At 35.1% G+C, this 17,572-nt stretch overlaps 1 protein-coding gene across 8 annotated transcripts in view; it reads left to right on the top strand.

Annotated features, from left to right (window-relative positions):
- The window catches only part of LOC145247483 (uncharacterized), a 179,561-nt gene that overhangs the window by 147,247 nt on the left and 14,742 nt on the right, over positions 1 to 17,572 (top strand). For 2 of the 8 annotated variants that reach the window (XM_080109287.1, XM_080109286.1), the window contains exons 6-7: positions 11,381 to 11,437; positions 17,258 to 17,284. The exons of 2 other annotated variants lie outside the window; for them this stretch is intronic. In XM_080109287.1, the coding sequence (XP_079965413.1) occupies positions 11,381 to 11,437; positions 17,258 to 17,284 (84 nt within the window). The remainder of the gene's footprint in view (positions 1 to 11,380; positions 11,438 to 17,257; positions 17,285 to 17,572) is intronic. 4 more of the 8 variants (XM_080109290.1, XM_080109291.1, XM_080109288.1 and 1 more) reach the window with 2 other exon arrangements.

Here is a 17,572-nt window from a genome sequence, read left to right as displayed (position 1 = left end):
TTTTAATTGTGTTGGATTACTTGTATTTTAACATAGGTGTCCAAAAAGTCACTGAAGGGTTGTGAACTTAGATTTTTTTTATTTTTGATGATATCTTTCTGTAATTTTAACACAATCTGACTAAGACAATGAGAATTAAAAAAAAAAATGCAGAATTCAAACAATCGTTATTTACGAAAAATAATGTCTTTTAAATGCTGCCCATTTTCAGTTTCGCATATTTGAGAAAATGTATGCACTAGTGTTGGGTCGATTGATCGGAATCGGGAATTGAAAAAATCAGAAACTTTTGAGGTATTGGAATCGGAAAAATTTGTGCCTATTTTCCGATGCCAACACCGATTATTTTAATTGGCTTTTTTATTTGATTTTCTTTAAAGAAAAATATTCTACTGCTGATAGTAATACTAAAATCGTGAATATCTGTTCATTTTAACCTATTAGTAAAACTAAAATCGATAGATCATCCCTCACAAGTGTATCCGTACGTTTGAGAAAATATCTGCACATTTAACGTGTTTTTGCGGTAATCGTAGAGATTTAGAAAAGAATCGAAATCAGTAATTGTATCGGAATATTTAGTATAGAATTAGTAATTATATTAGGATTGGGAAAAATATTGGAATTGTCTCATCACTAATATATATATATATATAGATAGAGAGAGAGAGAGAGAGAGAGAGAGAGAGAGAGAGAGAGAGAGAGAGAAATAAAAAGGAACAAACAGAGTTATGTATTCATCAACGTTTCGTCTTTATTTCGAGACTTCCTCTGGATGAATGAAATTAAGAAAACAAAAACACCAGTACAAATATTTGAAAATTTTATCAGAATATTCTTTCCAGAAAGAATATTAACTGCGTTGATATCTTTAAAAAACATATTAACGACTATATGATGTTATTAAAAATCTTCCTCTCTTTGACAATGCAAGCTCTTCTCCTTTTTTAAATTTCCAACGTCTTTTTCTGTTTCTGAAAAAGAACAGCGTCAAATTTTGCACATGAAACATTTTCAAATATTTGTACTGGTGTTTTTGTTGTCTTAATCTCATTCATCTAGAGGAAGTCTCGAAATAAAGACGAAACATTGAACACATAACTTGGTTTATTCCTTTATATATATATATATATATATATATATATATATATATATATATATATATATATATATGCAAATCTTCCTGCTACAGGACTTCTGATAAATTTATTATTTTGACTTTGACTTTCCATGTCTCACTGACTTTAGCAAATAGGGTGCATACCTTTATAAATATTTGCTAATATTTTCTCTCCTCTGATGAGATCGTAGACATCGAAACCCTATAGGTTAAGGAGATTAATTTTCTAAAGCATTCTTTGTCTTGCTTAGAATAATAAAAATTCTTTGATATGAAATTCATTTCAATGAGAGTTTTTTGAAATCCATTGAATTACAATTTAATATACATACATATATATATACAAACTGTGTCAATCGCTTTATTGCAGATTAGTAAAATATCAACATTTCCCTAAATATACGTCACAAAAAAAAAAAAATGGAAATTGTACCATCAAAGGGTTGCTTTAAGTTTAGTTATTTCCCAAAATTTTATTCAAATTCATGCTGTATTCACGAAGTTATGTTATTTTATTTATTATCCAAGAAATTTTACCGACCATCGCTTTATTGCAGATCTCTTACAATGCCAAAAAAATCAGGCGATTAAAGGTTATCGAAAAGCAAATGATAATTGTTGGACTCGCAGAAGTATTGTCTATCAAAAATTTAGCCATGGAGCTGGAATGGGATCCAAAAACTTGGCTGCATTCTCAAACAACCCGAACACCAAATCAAGAAAAATAAGGGCATTAGGAGAAACCTTTTAGATTGTGATATTCGGAAAATTTGTAGGGAAGTCAACCGAAGCCCAAACAGCACCAGTGCTTTCGTTTTTGCAAAAGCTGGAATCGCTCCAAGATCCAGGCATGCCCAAATACAATGTGTTGAATGAGATTGCAAGGAACATCAAACCTCTTCCAATGCCTCCATTGAGCAAACAGCATAGGGAAAAACGAATGGTTTGGACACAGAATTACCTGAAAATGGATTTCCAACAGATCCTATTTAGGGATAAGGCCCATGCTAGTCTTGATGGTCCGGATAGATGGACCAAAGTTTGAAACCTGAACGGAACTCCAACCCATTACAGAGTACATCACCAACAAGGAGGTGGAGGCATCATGTTTTGACCCGGAATCATTGGAGATAAGTTGGTTGGACTATTCAGAGTGTCAGAGGGTGTAAAGCTTACCAGCAATGCGTACACGGCTTTTTTGGATAATCATTTGTCGACATAGCAAGATGACCTACCATTGCCAGGCCGCTTTTAGATGATTTTTATACATGATAATGTACCATCCCATTCTGCTTGAGGCAACTGCATCCTTCCTTGAATCTATGGAATTCGTTGAGGAAGCTCTCATGACTTGACCACCATGTTCTCCAGACCTTAACCCCATTGAATATCTCTGGTCAATATTAAAAAAAGGAGTTTATGAGGGAGGAGAACAATTTACGTCAAAGAATGCCTTGTGGAGGAACATAGTTGATGTTGCTAGAGCCATAACTCCTTTTAAGATCAAAGAATTGACTTCCTCGGGAGACAAAAGGTTGTTTTAAGTTATTTTAAAAAATGGTTGATATGTCGATAAATAATTTATATGAGGCCCATACTTCGGATATGTTTTTGTTTTATCATTCTTTGACAGAAAAATATAATAAAAAAATAAAGTTCGCAAGATAAGACATTGTATTTTTGCCCTAAAACAACATTTTAAGAAACCTGCAATAAAGCGATGGACAGTGGAAATTCTTCGATATAGAATAAAATGTTTTAACTTTGTGAATATTGCATGAATGTGAATAAATTTTTTGGAAATAACTAATCTTAAAGGAGTCGTTTGATGATATAATTTTCATTTTGTTATGACGTATATTTAGTGAAATATTGATATTTTACTAATCTGCAATAAAGCAATTGACGCAGTATATGCGTATATAGTAAGTTATGAAAATATATATAGCAATTAAGCTACTTAGAATATTCTAGAATATTCCGCGTTTCATCCTCGTAAGAATTCGTCAGGCTTATGCATCTGTGTGTGTATAATATATATATATATATACTTGTAGTCAAATTGAATATTGAAATGCTCATATATTTGGTTCTATGAGACGAAAGTACATGAAAATTTGAAAGTTTTTTAAAAATTATAATACTATTGTATGATTAAAATCTTATGACAATCAGTAAAAAAGAACCTATATTTTTAAACCAATAGAATATGCCCAAATTTGCCTACATTTGTATATATAGTGGCCTACAGGACAGTGTTTGTTTTGCTGCTTCGGTTGTCTCCCTTGTGCCACTAATATAATGTACAGAGAGAAAGCGAGTATGTGAATCCGAAAGATTGTACAAAAGCGATAAAATGGAACGAGGAAAAAAACTAAGATGAAATATTAAACAAATAAAAATCACAACAAAAATTTTCTTATTTTATTCAATCATAAATAAACATCACCTAAAATGAGTCATAAATTTTGATTTTTTCCACATTTTTTGTTGCGATTTTTATTTGCTTTGTCTTTGTTTATTCCTTGTTCCATTTTATTTTCCGTATTGCCTCTGCCTTTTCTATATTTTCTATGTTATTATTATTGTTACTATTATCACTATTATTTAATTACTATTATTATTATTATTACTACAAGGTGGAACGATAAAATTGTCGCCCTAGTAAAGATGACATGATTCCATTTCCGTTTGATGATAACCAGTTTTCTTTTTTTTTGCTTGCCTAGTTGTGTACAAATCCCAAGAGCAATAGGAGCCTTCTATCATGTCTGAAAGTGACACAATGTCCAATGAGTGAGATTGGAAATGCGCAGCTCTATCAATCCAAGTTATGACAACAGAACCATTGTAAGCACTCTCCAAGTGCATCGCTGGATTGTCATGAATAACAAGGACATGTCCAGGGTGATGAAAACAAAGTTTCCGGCCACAGTTATGGTCTTTGATGTGGTTTCAAGTGAGGGCCACATCATACCACCTCACATCTTTGATGTCAGCCTGAAAGTCATCACCAAATTGTACCTGGATGTGCTGAAGAGTGTGTTGATCCCCTGCTGCAATCAGGTGGCTGCTGGCAGACCCTAAGTATGGCAGCAGGACTCGGCGCTGCCCTACAAGTCCAAAGAGACCCAGGCTTGGCTTCAGAAGGAGTGCTATGACTTTGTACCCTTCTCTCACTGGCCAGTCTCCTCCTCCAACCTGAACCACTGGACTTATGTCAAGAATATCACCAACCTGATATTCCACCATCCGCCGAGTATTCACAGAGCTCCTGCTGGCGCTTGTGGAAAAGGCATGCTCCCAGTTCCAGACCTTTATCGAGGGTGTGATTGAGGCTGAAGGCGGCTACATTGAATAAATATCAGCTCTACTGCATAATCAAATTACCTTAATTGATTTTTTTTCAATAAAAGTTTTAAAATAAAACTGTAGTGTTGTTTTCTTTATGGCGACAAATTTATCATTCCATCGTGTATTATAATTACTATTATTACTGTTGTTGTTTATTTTCATTCATTATTTTCCATTTATTATCATTTTACTTGCAAACTGCTTGAATGATTTTTAAATTCCAGATTTAAAGTTTCAATTTTGCCCTCCAATTTGTTAACGCGAACTGAATGCCAGCTTCAAGTTTGGCTGATTTTTCTCGTTTTTTCTTTTTCTTTTTTTTTTTTTTTTTTTTTTTTTTTTAAATAGCTTCTCTCTTTGCAAGAGTGTGTCATCTCCTACTTTTCTTTTTTCAACAAGAATTTATTCTCTCCTCCCATTCTTTTTCAAAAAGGGTTTGTCATCTCCTACCTTTCCTTTTTCAAAAAGAAAGGTAGATCATTTTTTTTTAAATCGTGCAACCCAATGAAGATCAGAATTAACTATTTAAATATTTTAAAAATATCAAGAAGCAAATGCTTAAAGCCACAGTAGAACAGATTGGAAGATCCTCATAGATTTTTTTTGTTTTCAGTGACAAATCTGCACTGTGTCCGTAAAGTCTAGATACGTAGGTAAAAAAAAAAAAAAAAAAAAAGAAATCAGTTGGGATTTATTTGTTTCTCATTCTGACATAATGTGGCACAAGTCTGAAAGATGGGGAAAACTGGCTCTCCTATCAGCTGAAAAAAAAATAGCTAAGTACAGACTCATCAGTATTTCCTCATAGAGCACCACAGGCAATGAGCAATAAACTAATGAAGGGGGGATGTAATGTCTGACGACAGGGTGAACTTTGTAGAACCAAACCATATATCACTTCATTTAAGAAGGTTCTGAAGCTTCCATAGTTACCATAATGATGCCAAGTTAAATAAGAACTAAACTGTGACAGAAACATCACCTGAGTTATGAAACTCAGTGTAATGGTAAGATTTTTGCTGTTATGTATATAATATAAATGTTCAGTTAGCTACTGAACAGCTGATTGTAAAAATGTCTTGTTGATATATGGTGTCCAGAAAGAAGTGTAATGCCTGGGAAGATTGGTATCATGATCAAAAGAGGAGGTAATGCTTAGGAGGATTTTGTAATCCTACTTCCCCCTCAAAGGAGGTAATGCCTGGGATCATAGTCTAATATCTACTGAATTTGCACTAAGCCCTACCCTCTGAATTGAGCATTGATAGATAGTATAATAGTACACTAAGTGATGTAATTGTTTTTGATTAAGACAGACAGATACCAAATCTCCATTAAGAAGATTTGTAATAGAAGTTGGCAGAGAGTTTAAGCTTCAGACAATATATATATATATATATATATATATATATATATATATATATATATATATATATGTGTGGCTTCGAAATGACATGGCCTAAAGAGGTTCTTTTACCTTATTAATCTGATGATCTAATAAAGTTTTATTTAACTTTTAATTTTCATCTCTTATATATAAAGTGAAAATGTCTGTCTGTGTACATTTCTCTACACAATAACTCTGTCAATTTTCAGTCTACAGACTCGAAATTTGATATACAGGGTACTAAGATTTGGGAAAATCTTTGTAATCAGTTTTCTGCCAAAAATTTGGCTGTTAAGGGGTCAAAATTCAACGATTTGACGTTTGAGAACTATACCAAACTCCTTCACCAATTTTGTGTATAAACACTTGAAATTTTATATATAGGTTCCTTGAACATGGATCTAACTTAATAACTTGATTTGAGTAAAAAAAAAAAAAATGTTAAGGGGTCATAATAGGGGTCAAAGTTTAAAAAAAAATTGACTGCTGCAGTCTCTACCAAATTACTTAGACAATTTCTGGTCTAAACATTTGAAATTTTACATAAAGGGTATTCAGAGATAGGGCAAGCTTTTTAATCGGTTTGGGTCGAAAATTTAAGCTACCAATATATAAATGTATGTATGTATGTTTGCATGTCTGCCTAAAACTTTCGACAAAGGCGACGGATTTTCACAAGATCAGTATCGTTTTGCAGTTCGATCTTTCAGACAGCAAATATCGAAAAATTAGCTACAAACATTAATATCTTCACCTTCAATTGGGCACTTTTCTACAAGGAGGGGTCGCTTTTTTCAACGATATTTTCGAAAGTCACCCTCTCTTTTCGATTGTCACTTCCGGTTTGGCGGTGGTCGTAACAGCAAAGACGTCAGGTTTTTTTCCATTCCTTTCCTCCTTTGCGGTACGGGTTCGAGCCTGCCTTCCTACTACCACTTTTTCTTTTTTTTTGTTCAACATACCTTTCCCAACATCCGGGCAACTCCGGGCTGAAAAGCTAGTATATATATAAAGTGAAATTGTCTGTCTGTACGTGTATCTGTGTGTGTACATTTCCTGACCAAACTACTCTGTCAATTTTCAGTCTACAGACTCGAAATTTGCATAAGAGGTATTGAAATTTGGAGAAATCGTTTTAATCGGTTTTTGGCCAGACATTTGGCAGTCAAGGGGTCAAAGTTCAACGATTTGACGTTTGAAAACTCTACCAAACTCCTCTTCCAATTTTGGGTCTAACCTACATCTAAAATTTTAGATGTAGGTTACTTGGACATGGATCAACCTTTTTAATTTGATTTGAGCCCAAAACAATAAATGTAAAGTGGTCAAAATTGGGGTCCAAGTTTAAAAAAATTGACCTCTGCTGTCTCTACCAAACTACTCAACCAATTTTTGGTCTAAACATTTGAAATTTTACATAAAGGTTATTCAGACATGCAGCAAGCTTTTTAATTGGTTTTTGGACTCTAGCAAACTATTCAGCCAATTTTTGGTTTAAACATTTGAAATTTTCCGTAAAATATATTCAGACATGCAGTAAGCTTTTTAATCAGTTTTTGGGCTAAAATTTGGCTGCCAAGAGGTCAAAGTTGAAAGAATTGACCTTTTCAGACTCTACCAAACTCCTCTGCCAATTTTGGGTCTAAACACTTGAAATCTTATATGTAAGTTACCTGGACATGAGTCAAACTTTTCAATATATATATATATATATATATATATATATATATATATATATATATATATATATATATATATATATAGGACCTGAGCAAAGCCAGGCTAAACTGCTAGTATATATATATTTTTATGTTTATCATTTAATAAAATTTTCCTTGGCATTTTTTGGTTTTCAAATAATTTTAATTTACTTATAAAAATGTCTTCTAAGATGTGACAACAAATCTCCAATTTACATCCATATACAGTACTGTTTCACTGTATCACAGCTCATCAGTGCGACTAGACAAGCAATTACCTCAAGTCAGGATCGAAACCCGACCGCCCAAATGACAGTCAAAGCTTCTAACCATTACACTATATGGTTGCTTCTGAGCGGGTAGTGAATTAACGGTGTTTTGACATCGTCTAAATGCCTAAGCTCGATTTGTTTACACAAAGAGCATCACTTAATACGCTAATGGCAGTTTGTATATCACTTCCCAATTATATATATATATATATATATATATATATAATATTTATTCATATGTGTTAAAGATCAGACCAACATTGGTACCATCAGTTTCAAATCCAAACAAAGGTGATCAATATCTGGTCACTTATATTGGACTCTTCTTTCTGGCAGACAGATATAAACAGAAGCTGAAGAGAGTTCAACAAGACCAGATATTGATGCCCCTCTGTTTAAATTTGAAACTGATGGTACCGATGTTGTTCTGATTCTTCTGTAGCACATGTATAAATCAATATTATTTTGATATTTTCTTATTAATCGAGCACTCTGCTGGGGTTCTCTTCCTCTAACCTTAAATATATATATATATATATACATATATATCATATTTAGTAATGTGATTGATAATTTAAAAATCAAATTATAATTAAATTAAAAATCCGTTTCATAAGAAGGAACAACAAAATCAATTATTTGTACGATCGTTTCGGAAAACAGTGTTTTTATTGTGGTAGACATCAAGTTACGGACAATAATTATTACATATAGTTTTTTATTGAACAATGCTGGGCGGCCTGCTAGTATATATATATATATATATATATATATATATATATATATATATGTAGTCATGGACATACAGTCCTGTTTCGTTGTATCACAACTCATCAGTGGCGCTAGACTAGCACCTCTCCCAAGCCAAGCATTGAACCTAGAACCGTCGTGTTGGCGGTCGGCAGTTCTACCACTCGACCAGGGCAGCGATGCCTGCAAATAACCTTGCCGAATATCTATTTTAAATAAACATCTGCCCACCACTTTTATAGTACTCAAACCGCCTATTGATAAACAAACAAACAGTGAGCCTCGCATTTTTCAGCCAATCAAGTAGCGGGTGAGATTATTTATGACAGTGCTCTACCCAAAGAGGGGGGGGGGCTTAAAATATATTTGTAGTCATCGACATACAGCCCTGTTTCGTTGTATCACAACTCATCAGTGCCGCTAGACTAGCACCTCTCCCAAACCAAGGATTGAACCTAGAACTGTCGTGTTGACAGTAGCACTGTTCTTTGGTGTGGTTAGAGGGGGCAAGTGCTGAAGCTTAGATACAAAAGAGAACTACTTTGTCGCTAGTCAGAGTATCTTAGTGCTATGCTATCAACCCTCACTATGAAGAAAAGGAAATTTATAATACCTATACATGTTTGGATATACATTATCAGTTACCTACTGTGCTCCATTCGTTTATTATGAACTATGCATGGTTGGGCTTGGTAATCACACATCCTGTCGTAACGGATTAGAAGTGGGGGGGGGAGCAAGCTTCCTGAGACCAAGGTCCTGGATATGACTTAAAACTATATCCGATGGTGAGGCCCCACCTTGCGGGCCTTGGGGAGTGTGGAGCCACTCTTTAATTGCCATTGCTCCCAGGTCCACTCTGACCAAAATCGTTCCTCAAAATAACTAGATTCGGCATTAAATAACCTGAAAAAGTTTGTTATGCCGTAAAACAAAATCAACCAACCAATCAATCCTGAGACCAAAACTTGATCTCTATACTCACTGATTTATTTGATTAACCATGGTGCACGCACGTGCGTGTATGTGTGTGTTGTGTGTGCGTTTCATTTTACTTCAGTCAAAGTTCTCGGAAATCAAGGGGCTCCCACTTGATCGCTATACGAGACACATAGATATTTGAACATTACATCTCCTTTACATCTCAAACACTGAATTAAAAAAGAAGTTGGGAACATAATTTTTCCTCTTTTCAATTAACCATTTAAGTATGTTATAGTATATCTTCCTTGTGATCTCTTGGTCTTTTTTTTTTTTTTTACATGGTGGACACCACTTATCAAGGCCCGGAAGCCATTCAGGGATAAGGGTTATTGCGTGTACAGTACATTAGTGTGGAGATTTAATGAAGTGTCTACTTAAGGGGGCGGTGTTCATCAGGAATTTGTTTACGTTGGACTTGAAGACATCCAGGTTGTAAGCAGGTGGAAAGCAGGCAGACGGAACAGAGTTCCACAGGCGTACAGTTCTAAGAAAGAAGCTTCATGGAATCTACGTTTTGATTTAGGCACAGATAAAGAGTAGGGAAACTTTTTGACAGTGGATTCAGCTAGACAGGTGTTTTTCGTAAAAGATTGGCAAGGGGGGGGACCAGAGATTGGAGTTCAGACAAGCACCTGCCATGGAAATAACGATAAAACAAAGATAGGCTTGCAACGTCTCTTTTGTGGGAGAGAGGTTGCAGGGAAGATAAAAGGGCATCCACCACTAAGCCACGAAGTCTATTTTGTACTCTGTCAAGGCAGGATAGGCTGTTTTTAGCAGCTCCTGCCCAGATATGGCAGCAGTATTCCATCCTTGGACATTAAAGCTCTCCTTTACATTTCAAACAGTGAATTAAAAAAGAAGTTGGGAACATAATTTTTCCTCTTTTCAATTAACCATTTAAGTATGTTATAGTATATCTGGTCTCTTGGTCTTGCTGGATTTTAGGACAAGAATTCATCTACTCTGGTGGAGTATCCAGTCTCGTGCTGTTACTTGAGGTAACATCACTTGGAGAAGGTGCGCCATTCCTCATAAAAGCCGGTGTTGGTTACCCATACCGGGGAGATATTATTTGGGCCACGGATACCATATTATTTTGTATATTTACTCAGGGTTTACTTGTAGGGAAAAGTATGCTCATGCCAGGTTGTCCTGAGAAACTCCTGTACAGAGAGACCTTAGACATTCAAGGATAGTATTCTTCCTAGTAGGCATTTAAGTTCTTTCCATTAGGCATTCAAGTTATCTCCTCTCTGTGTGTGTTCGCACGTGTGATGTGTGTGTGTTCGAGAAACAGAAGATATTTTAAGTTGCTTTATTTTCGGATCTACTGATCCCTTTGTAAATAAATTGAGAACATAATTGTCTTCTCTCCAATTAACCATTTAAATATGTTACAGTATATCTTTCTTGTGATCTCTTAATTTTACTGGATTCCAGGGCAAGAATTTATCTAGTCCGGTGGAGTATCCAGCTTGAGGTTTAATCACTTGGAGAAGGTGCACCATTCGTCATAAAAGCCAGTGTTGGTTAGCCATAGTGAGGAGATCTTATTTGAGCCGCAAATACTACGTGATTTTGAATATTTAGTCAGTTTACTTGTAGAGAAAAGTAACCTCACGCCAAGTTGTTGTCGTAAGATACAGATTGCTATGTAAGTGTAGATATCATACCAAAAATAAATTCCATGGTACGTAGATAACCAGCCAAAGCGGCAATGGGGGTGGGGTGTGGTGGAGATGGTCTGCCAGTCGCATGTGGCTTCATGCTTTTCAACCTCGTTGCTATTATTTCTTTTGTTTTTCTCCAGGTGGACCTATGAATTACGGTGCCACTTATGGCCAGCAACAACCTTATGTGCCTCAAGGTATCCAATGTTAAAGCTGCAATGTTTTATTGCATGTTTACGCTATGAGAATTTGTTCGCTTTACATTTAATTTTGCTTGTTAGTTTTGTCAATTGCTTATTTTTGTTTATTTGAATTATTTTTTAATCGCGTTTATCTTCACTTTCAGATTGATATTAAAATTCATTGATTGCTTTTGGAACGACGAGTCATCCTCGACTAGTGTCGATCCATTTACTATTGTTGCTTCTCTATTCATATTATTTGGATTCTTCGGACTACTGTTCTCATCTTGAGAGTTATTTTCACACATCTATGTAACTGTTGTTTGATCTTCTTAAGGTGTATTTTGTCAAACCCGTGAATCTTTCTGCCGAACTCAGGAATTTGCAAGAATTTGGAAAATAACTCTTTGTTTAATCCACGTGAGAGTGTGCTTTCATTCAGTCTGTCATGGCTGAGTAGAATCCCTAAGTTCTTGCCAGAACCTCTACCATACTGGATAAAGTATTTGGTAAAATTCAGTTGTAAAAGTTATACTCTTCTACAGTGATGTACAAAGAACTTTTTCAGGGCAGGTGCTTAAGTGGGGGAAAAAAAAAACGACAAAAAATATAGTAATGATGGGGCACAGGCCTATAATACATTCCTCTGAAAAGGGCACTTTTAAAACAAGAGTAAAAGGGGCAGATGCCTGCCCCCTCTCCTCTGTACGTCCTTGCTCTTCTAGAAATTAGAGGTTTAATCCTCAGTATGTGCGACACTCAAAATACAATTGCAAATTGCTTAGGATTTCTACACAGTTCGTCTGAAGGAACGAAAACATGCTACCCCAGTGGATTAAATAAACGGTTACGTTAAAAATTCTGTGCGTATTCCCGAGTTTGACAGAAAGATTCACGAGTTTGACAAGATATACCCGAAGAAGGTCGAGGGTTACAGCGACCGAAACATTGGGTAAATAACATTCAAGATGAGAACAATAGTCCAAAGAATCCAAATAAAACGGATAATCAATCCTCATCTCAAAAACTCAGAAACGCTTATTTTTTACTTAGGTTTACAACAGCAGATGCCACACACAAATTATGTCTACATTATTAGCAAATATCTTACATAACTACAGAACGACATTTTAGACACATTCATTCGTTATAATAAGACCCTTGATTTAATCCCAGGAGAGACATCATCATAATCGCAAAGATATACATTGGAAGTAACTGTTATTTTTTACTTTGTGTGTGGCATCTGCTGTTGTAAATCTTCAGTATTTTGGTCCAGAGGGGAAAAACTGCAACGTGTTTATTATATATAAGAGTAAGGATAAAAAAGGTGTTATGTGCTGAGGCAAAAGGGTTTTTCATTCAATCCTGGACAATACCAGGCCTTCCTGATAGGCTGACTTGGTAGCATCAGAACTTACTATCTGAAGATACTGGCTTCCTAACCTAAAATGCATCAAACATTTGATTTTTTTTTCCCCCTTTTGTAAAAGTGTAATGTTCTGCAAAAACAAAAGCAATTTTCCTTTACAAAACAACCAAACCAAACACCATGAATTAATATCTGAAGATATAAAGAATTTGAAGCATAAAACCTTTTTTTCCAAATTACTTCATTCAGCATTAAACAACCTGAAAATGGTTGATATGCTGTAAAACAAAACAACCAAACCAAGCACGATGAATAAATATTTAAAGATATTAAGAACTCGAATCATAAAAACTTTTTCCAAAATTACTGGATTCAGCATTAAATAACTCAAAAAGGGTTGATATGCCGTAAAAACAAAATAACCAAACCAAGTGAATTCCGCCTGGTAAATAAGTGACTTTTTTGACTGAAGGAAGATGGTGGATATTTATTCAATTTGATCTTTATTCCAAATGACTTAAATTTATGTTTTAAGAGAAGCTGTGGCAATTGAGCTCAAATGAGAAAGTCTTGGATTAAATGTTTGAATTTTAGAATGTTTTCTGTTTATGTAATAACCATGTTAGCCACGATTAAATTATGAATGGAGTACTATTGTCACATACAAGCTGGTGCAGCAAACACTAATCTCTCTCACCCATGTGAAAGGTTCAAATATGGTATGCGTACCTAATATTTCCCATACTGACTACAAAGCCCTACACTCTGCCCCATCAATGCTATCGTACTATTGTACAGAATTTGCTCTAATCAACTTACTGCTTTATAGTCTCTAGACGGGGGGGGGTACAGAAGAGAGAAGGTGATCATAATCATTAATTAATTATATTTTGTCAGCCCATATCATTTTACACAACCATGCATCATATGCTCCAAAACGAACTCTGCTGTCCTCTAGCACACGCTATCTTTTAACCATGTGATGTCGTATTCATTTCTAATATATTCTCACAGCCTATTGATGCTACCAGATCCGGCTGTCTGAAGATATTAGCTTCCTGACCTAAAATGCACCAAACATTGATTTCTCCACGTTAAAAAACGACCCTGGTGTCTAACTCTGTCCCATGAGGAGGCATTGTAAATAGGAACATTGATGTTATTGTCTTTTGGTTTTCCCTTTTGCAAAATGCAGTCATGTTCTGTAAAGTCAGAAAAAAAAAAATTTTCTCTACAAAACAACCAAACCAAACCCCATGAATAAATATTTGAAGATACAAAGAACTTAAAGCATAAAACCCTTTTCCGAAATAACTGGATTTGGCATTAAAAAAAAAAGAAAAAAAAGGGTGATATGCCATAAAACAATCAAACCCAGAGTCTCTTTTTTTAGTTTTTTTTTACAAAGGGACGTAGCACTTATTAAGGCCCGAAGGCCACTCCAGGATAAAAGTTAATGAATGTGAGGTGCTAGTATAGTAATCGTTAATCGTGTAGATTGGGTAGAATTTGATTATTTAAGGGGACGGATGAACATGAACTTGTTTACATTGGACTTGCAGGCTATCATATTGTAATCCGCTGGGATGCAGGCCAGTGGAATAGTGTTCCACAGGCGAGCAGTTCTAGGAAAGGAGCTTTGTTCATGGAATCTGCATTTAGATTTAGGCACAGATAGAGAGTGGGAGAAATTGTTGATAGTGATTGTAGCTATTCAAGTGTTTTTTGTGAAAGTTTTACAAAGGGGACCATAGATTGGAGCTCAGACGAGCACTTGCCATGAAAATAACGATAGAGCAGAGACAGGTTTGCAACATGTGTGGGAAAAAGGTTGCAAGGAAAAGAAAAGGGCATCACCTACTAGATTTCAAAGGCTATTTTGAATTTTATCAAGACAGGATAGAGGATGCAGAGTAACTCCTGCCCAGATGTAGTAAGAGTTTATCAATTATAATCTCAGTATTACTAAGTTGACCTCAACTCCATCTGTTTTTTTTTTTTTTTTTTTTTTTTTTCTTCTCTTCACTCTTTTATGTACTAGTGGATTTATTTGCCCAGTACCTAATATTGATGGATCAATTCTTTAAAGTGGACGTCTTTCCTCGTTGCTTACAGGATTCTCTCTATTGATCAATCATGATTCCCAAAGGTGCTGAAATAGTTTTTCATGGGAGAGATGAAATCAATATGCCCCACAAACTGATTGGTCAGTGTGTAACCAAATCACCTAGCAGGCACAGTTCTCCATAAGAGAGAATAAGTCTTTGTTTATGACTGCTAAAGAATAATCTAGATGACGAACTGCTACCTTCAGTCGGAAATAGTTGGTGCACAAAAATTTTCAGTTTGGTCAGAGATACTTGGTGCATACAAGTTTCAAGTTTTATAAGACAGTATTTTTGAAAGGAAATACAAGTTAACCAAATAATTATACTTAATTAAATTGACAATTGATTGTACGTACATTCTTACAATGTATGATTAAATAACTATACAAAAAATTAATGCAAAAAGCTAAAACATCTAACTATTTATTCAATTGTGTTAATTTACTTTTCGATTCTTCTGATATCAAAATTGAAGTGGGAAGTTTTCCTTTTCTTTCTAGCTGTGCTTTTGACATATGCTGAAGCCTGTAATTGTTGCCACCATCAACCAAAATTATTTGTTCCATTGTCTCTTGCAATGTCAGGAAAATGTTGTTCAACTTTGATTTTTCTAATTCTTGAAAGCTGGTTTCAACTGCTTCAATTAATTCATCAATTTTCTTTGGAGCCTTTTGGTGTTGAATGGATTGTATTGAAGTAACCTAGGTCAAGCACATTCAGATCCGGACTGTTTGCAGGCTGGTTAACCAGTTCAATGTTCAGCCCTAATCTCTCCGATTCTTGTTTGAACACTGGGTCTGTTCGATGTACGTGTGGCTTAGCATTGTCTTGTTGAATTAGGATTCATTGTGCAATGGATCCACTTGGCCATGTGTTCCGTGTGGAAAGAAGGATCTTTTCAACAAGGAATTCACGAATCTGAATTTTTATGATTGTATCCATGACTTTTGTTACCATTGTTCCAGCAGGCCTGTTTCTACTGTTACGTTTAGCCGCCTTTTGTTTGACAAATGGCCAAATTCCAATCTTCTCGTCAAAGTAACATTTGCGATGTGGATCCCAACGGGGTTGAGCCACGGCAGCAAGAAACATTACCTTTGTAATGAAACGCTTGCTTTTAGTACTTCTTAAAGGGTCATGTTCGTCTTTGCCTAAATAAAATTTCCTTACATTTTGTGTCATGTAAAACATATCTCTAAAAGTACTCGATTTAAATCCAACTGCGAATGGCAAAAATCAACGCAACATTTCATGTTTTCTATCGTGAGAAGCAGTTTTACAGCATTTGAATGTGCCCGAATTTCGCCATCTTTCATCCTTGCAATCAACGTTGTCTAAGGTATTCCACATGCTTGAGCAGTAGACCTCAAAGTGGTCCTTTTTCTCAAGGGAATGGTGTTTATTTTTGCCAACTGGGAACTATAGTCCTTCTTTTTTCGGCCACAGAGAAACTTACGGCTCAAAGAATCCATTGGCACCGATATATCGGACGAACTGTCTAGTGCTTGTGACCAAATTCTGCCTACAGTATTTCTTCCTATACTGAATTTTGTGGCAACATCTTTGATTGCACTTCGTTCTAGGATGCGCTCTTTAGACCTTTGTAGCAACGCTTGTGGAACTGCTGTTTGTCTTGAATTTGTCAATTCTCTCTTATCACTTCTGTTTTTACCTTCCACATTGACATCAACTATATTTTCCATATTTATATAGCCACTGCGGGTATTTTTAAAATAGATTATATAACAGTCAACAAAGTAATGTGCATAGATTAAATTCTAAATGACTTTTAGAACGAAAACTGTTCTTTTTCAATTAAGCACGCTCTAAAGTACCACCAGTTACCCCCTAAAACATTGAAATGCTGCGTGACAAAACCTAAAACGTGGACAGTTTTAATTCTGCATCAACTATTCCCGACCGGAAGTAGTATGTTTTATTTATTGTTGAAGGGAGAAAAGGGTAGGGGAAGAAGTCTCTGCGCTCACCCTTTAAAAATGAATGCACCCATAAAAGTTATTTCTTAGTCCTTAAATTACTGTTGCATGTAATTACCCCCCCCCCCCTTTTCTTAACCTGAGCAATGCTGGGTAATCTTGCTGGTATGTTTTTTTACAAATGTTCCATTTAGCTGCTTTTTTTTTATGATTCTATGAAATTTTTCTTTAAGAAATAAATCTTGTATGTTTTTGTTGGAATGTTTATTTTTGACCTCGTTGACCTTTCTTTATTTTTGTCATGTTGAAACTTTCCTCTTAAACTCTGCATCAATGCCCGTTCGGATATTGATATATGTACCTGTATTTTTTTTCTCTCTCTCTCTCTCTCTTTCATCTTGTGTTGGCGGCTGATCAGAATTTGATCCGTTGTTGCATGCGCAAGGTAATGATTATTGTACAACAGCGTCGCTTCTGTAACGCAAACCAAAACCTGTAGTTTTCAATGTTATTTTGCTGCCTTTTTAACATCTTTTTTTTTTTCTTTACATCTTTTTTACACTTATCCACTATCAATTCACATCTGTTTTCTTTTTAACAACGCTTCATTTTCTTCAATCTCTTATAATAATTTCCTTATTAAAATAATTTTTTTTTTTTAATAATAATTTAATTAATAATTTAATCTCTTATAATAATAATTACCTTCTAATAATTTCCTTTCCAGCACAAA

This window comes from Euprymna scolopes, chromosome 25 (genome assembly GCF_053919585.1).
Source record: "Euprymna scolopes isolate OS-2025 chromosome 25, ASM5391958v1, whole genome shotgun sequence".
NCBI classification, from domain to species: domain Eukaryota; kingdom Metazoa; phylum Mollusca; class Cephalopoda; order Sepiida; family Sepiolidae; genus Euprymna; species Euprymna scolopes.
This window is presented reverse-complemented; position numbering and strand designations above follow the sequence as displayed.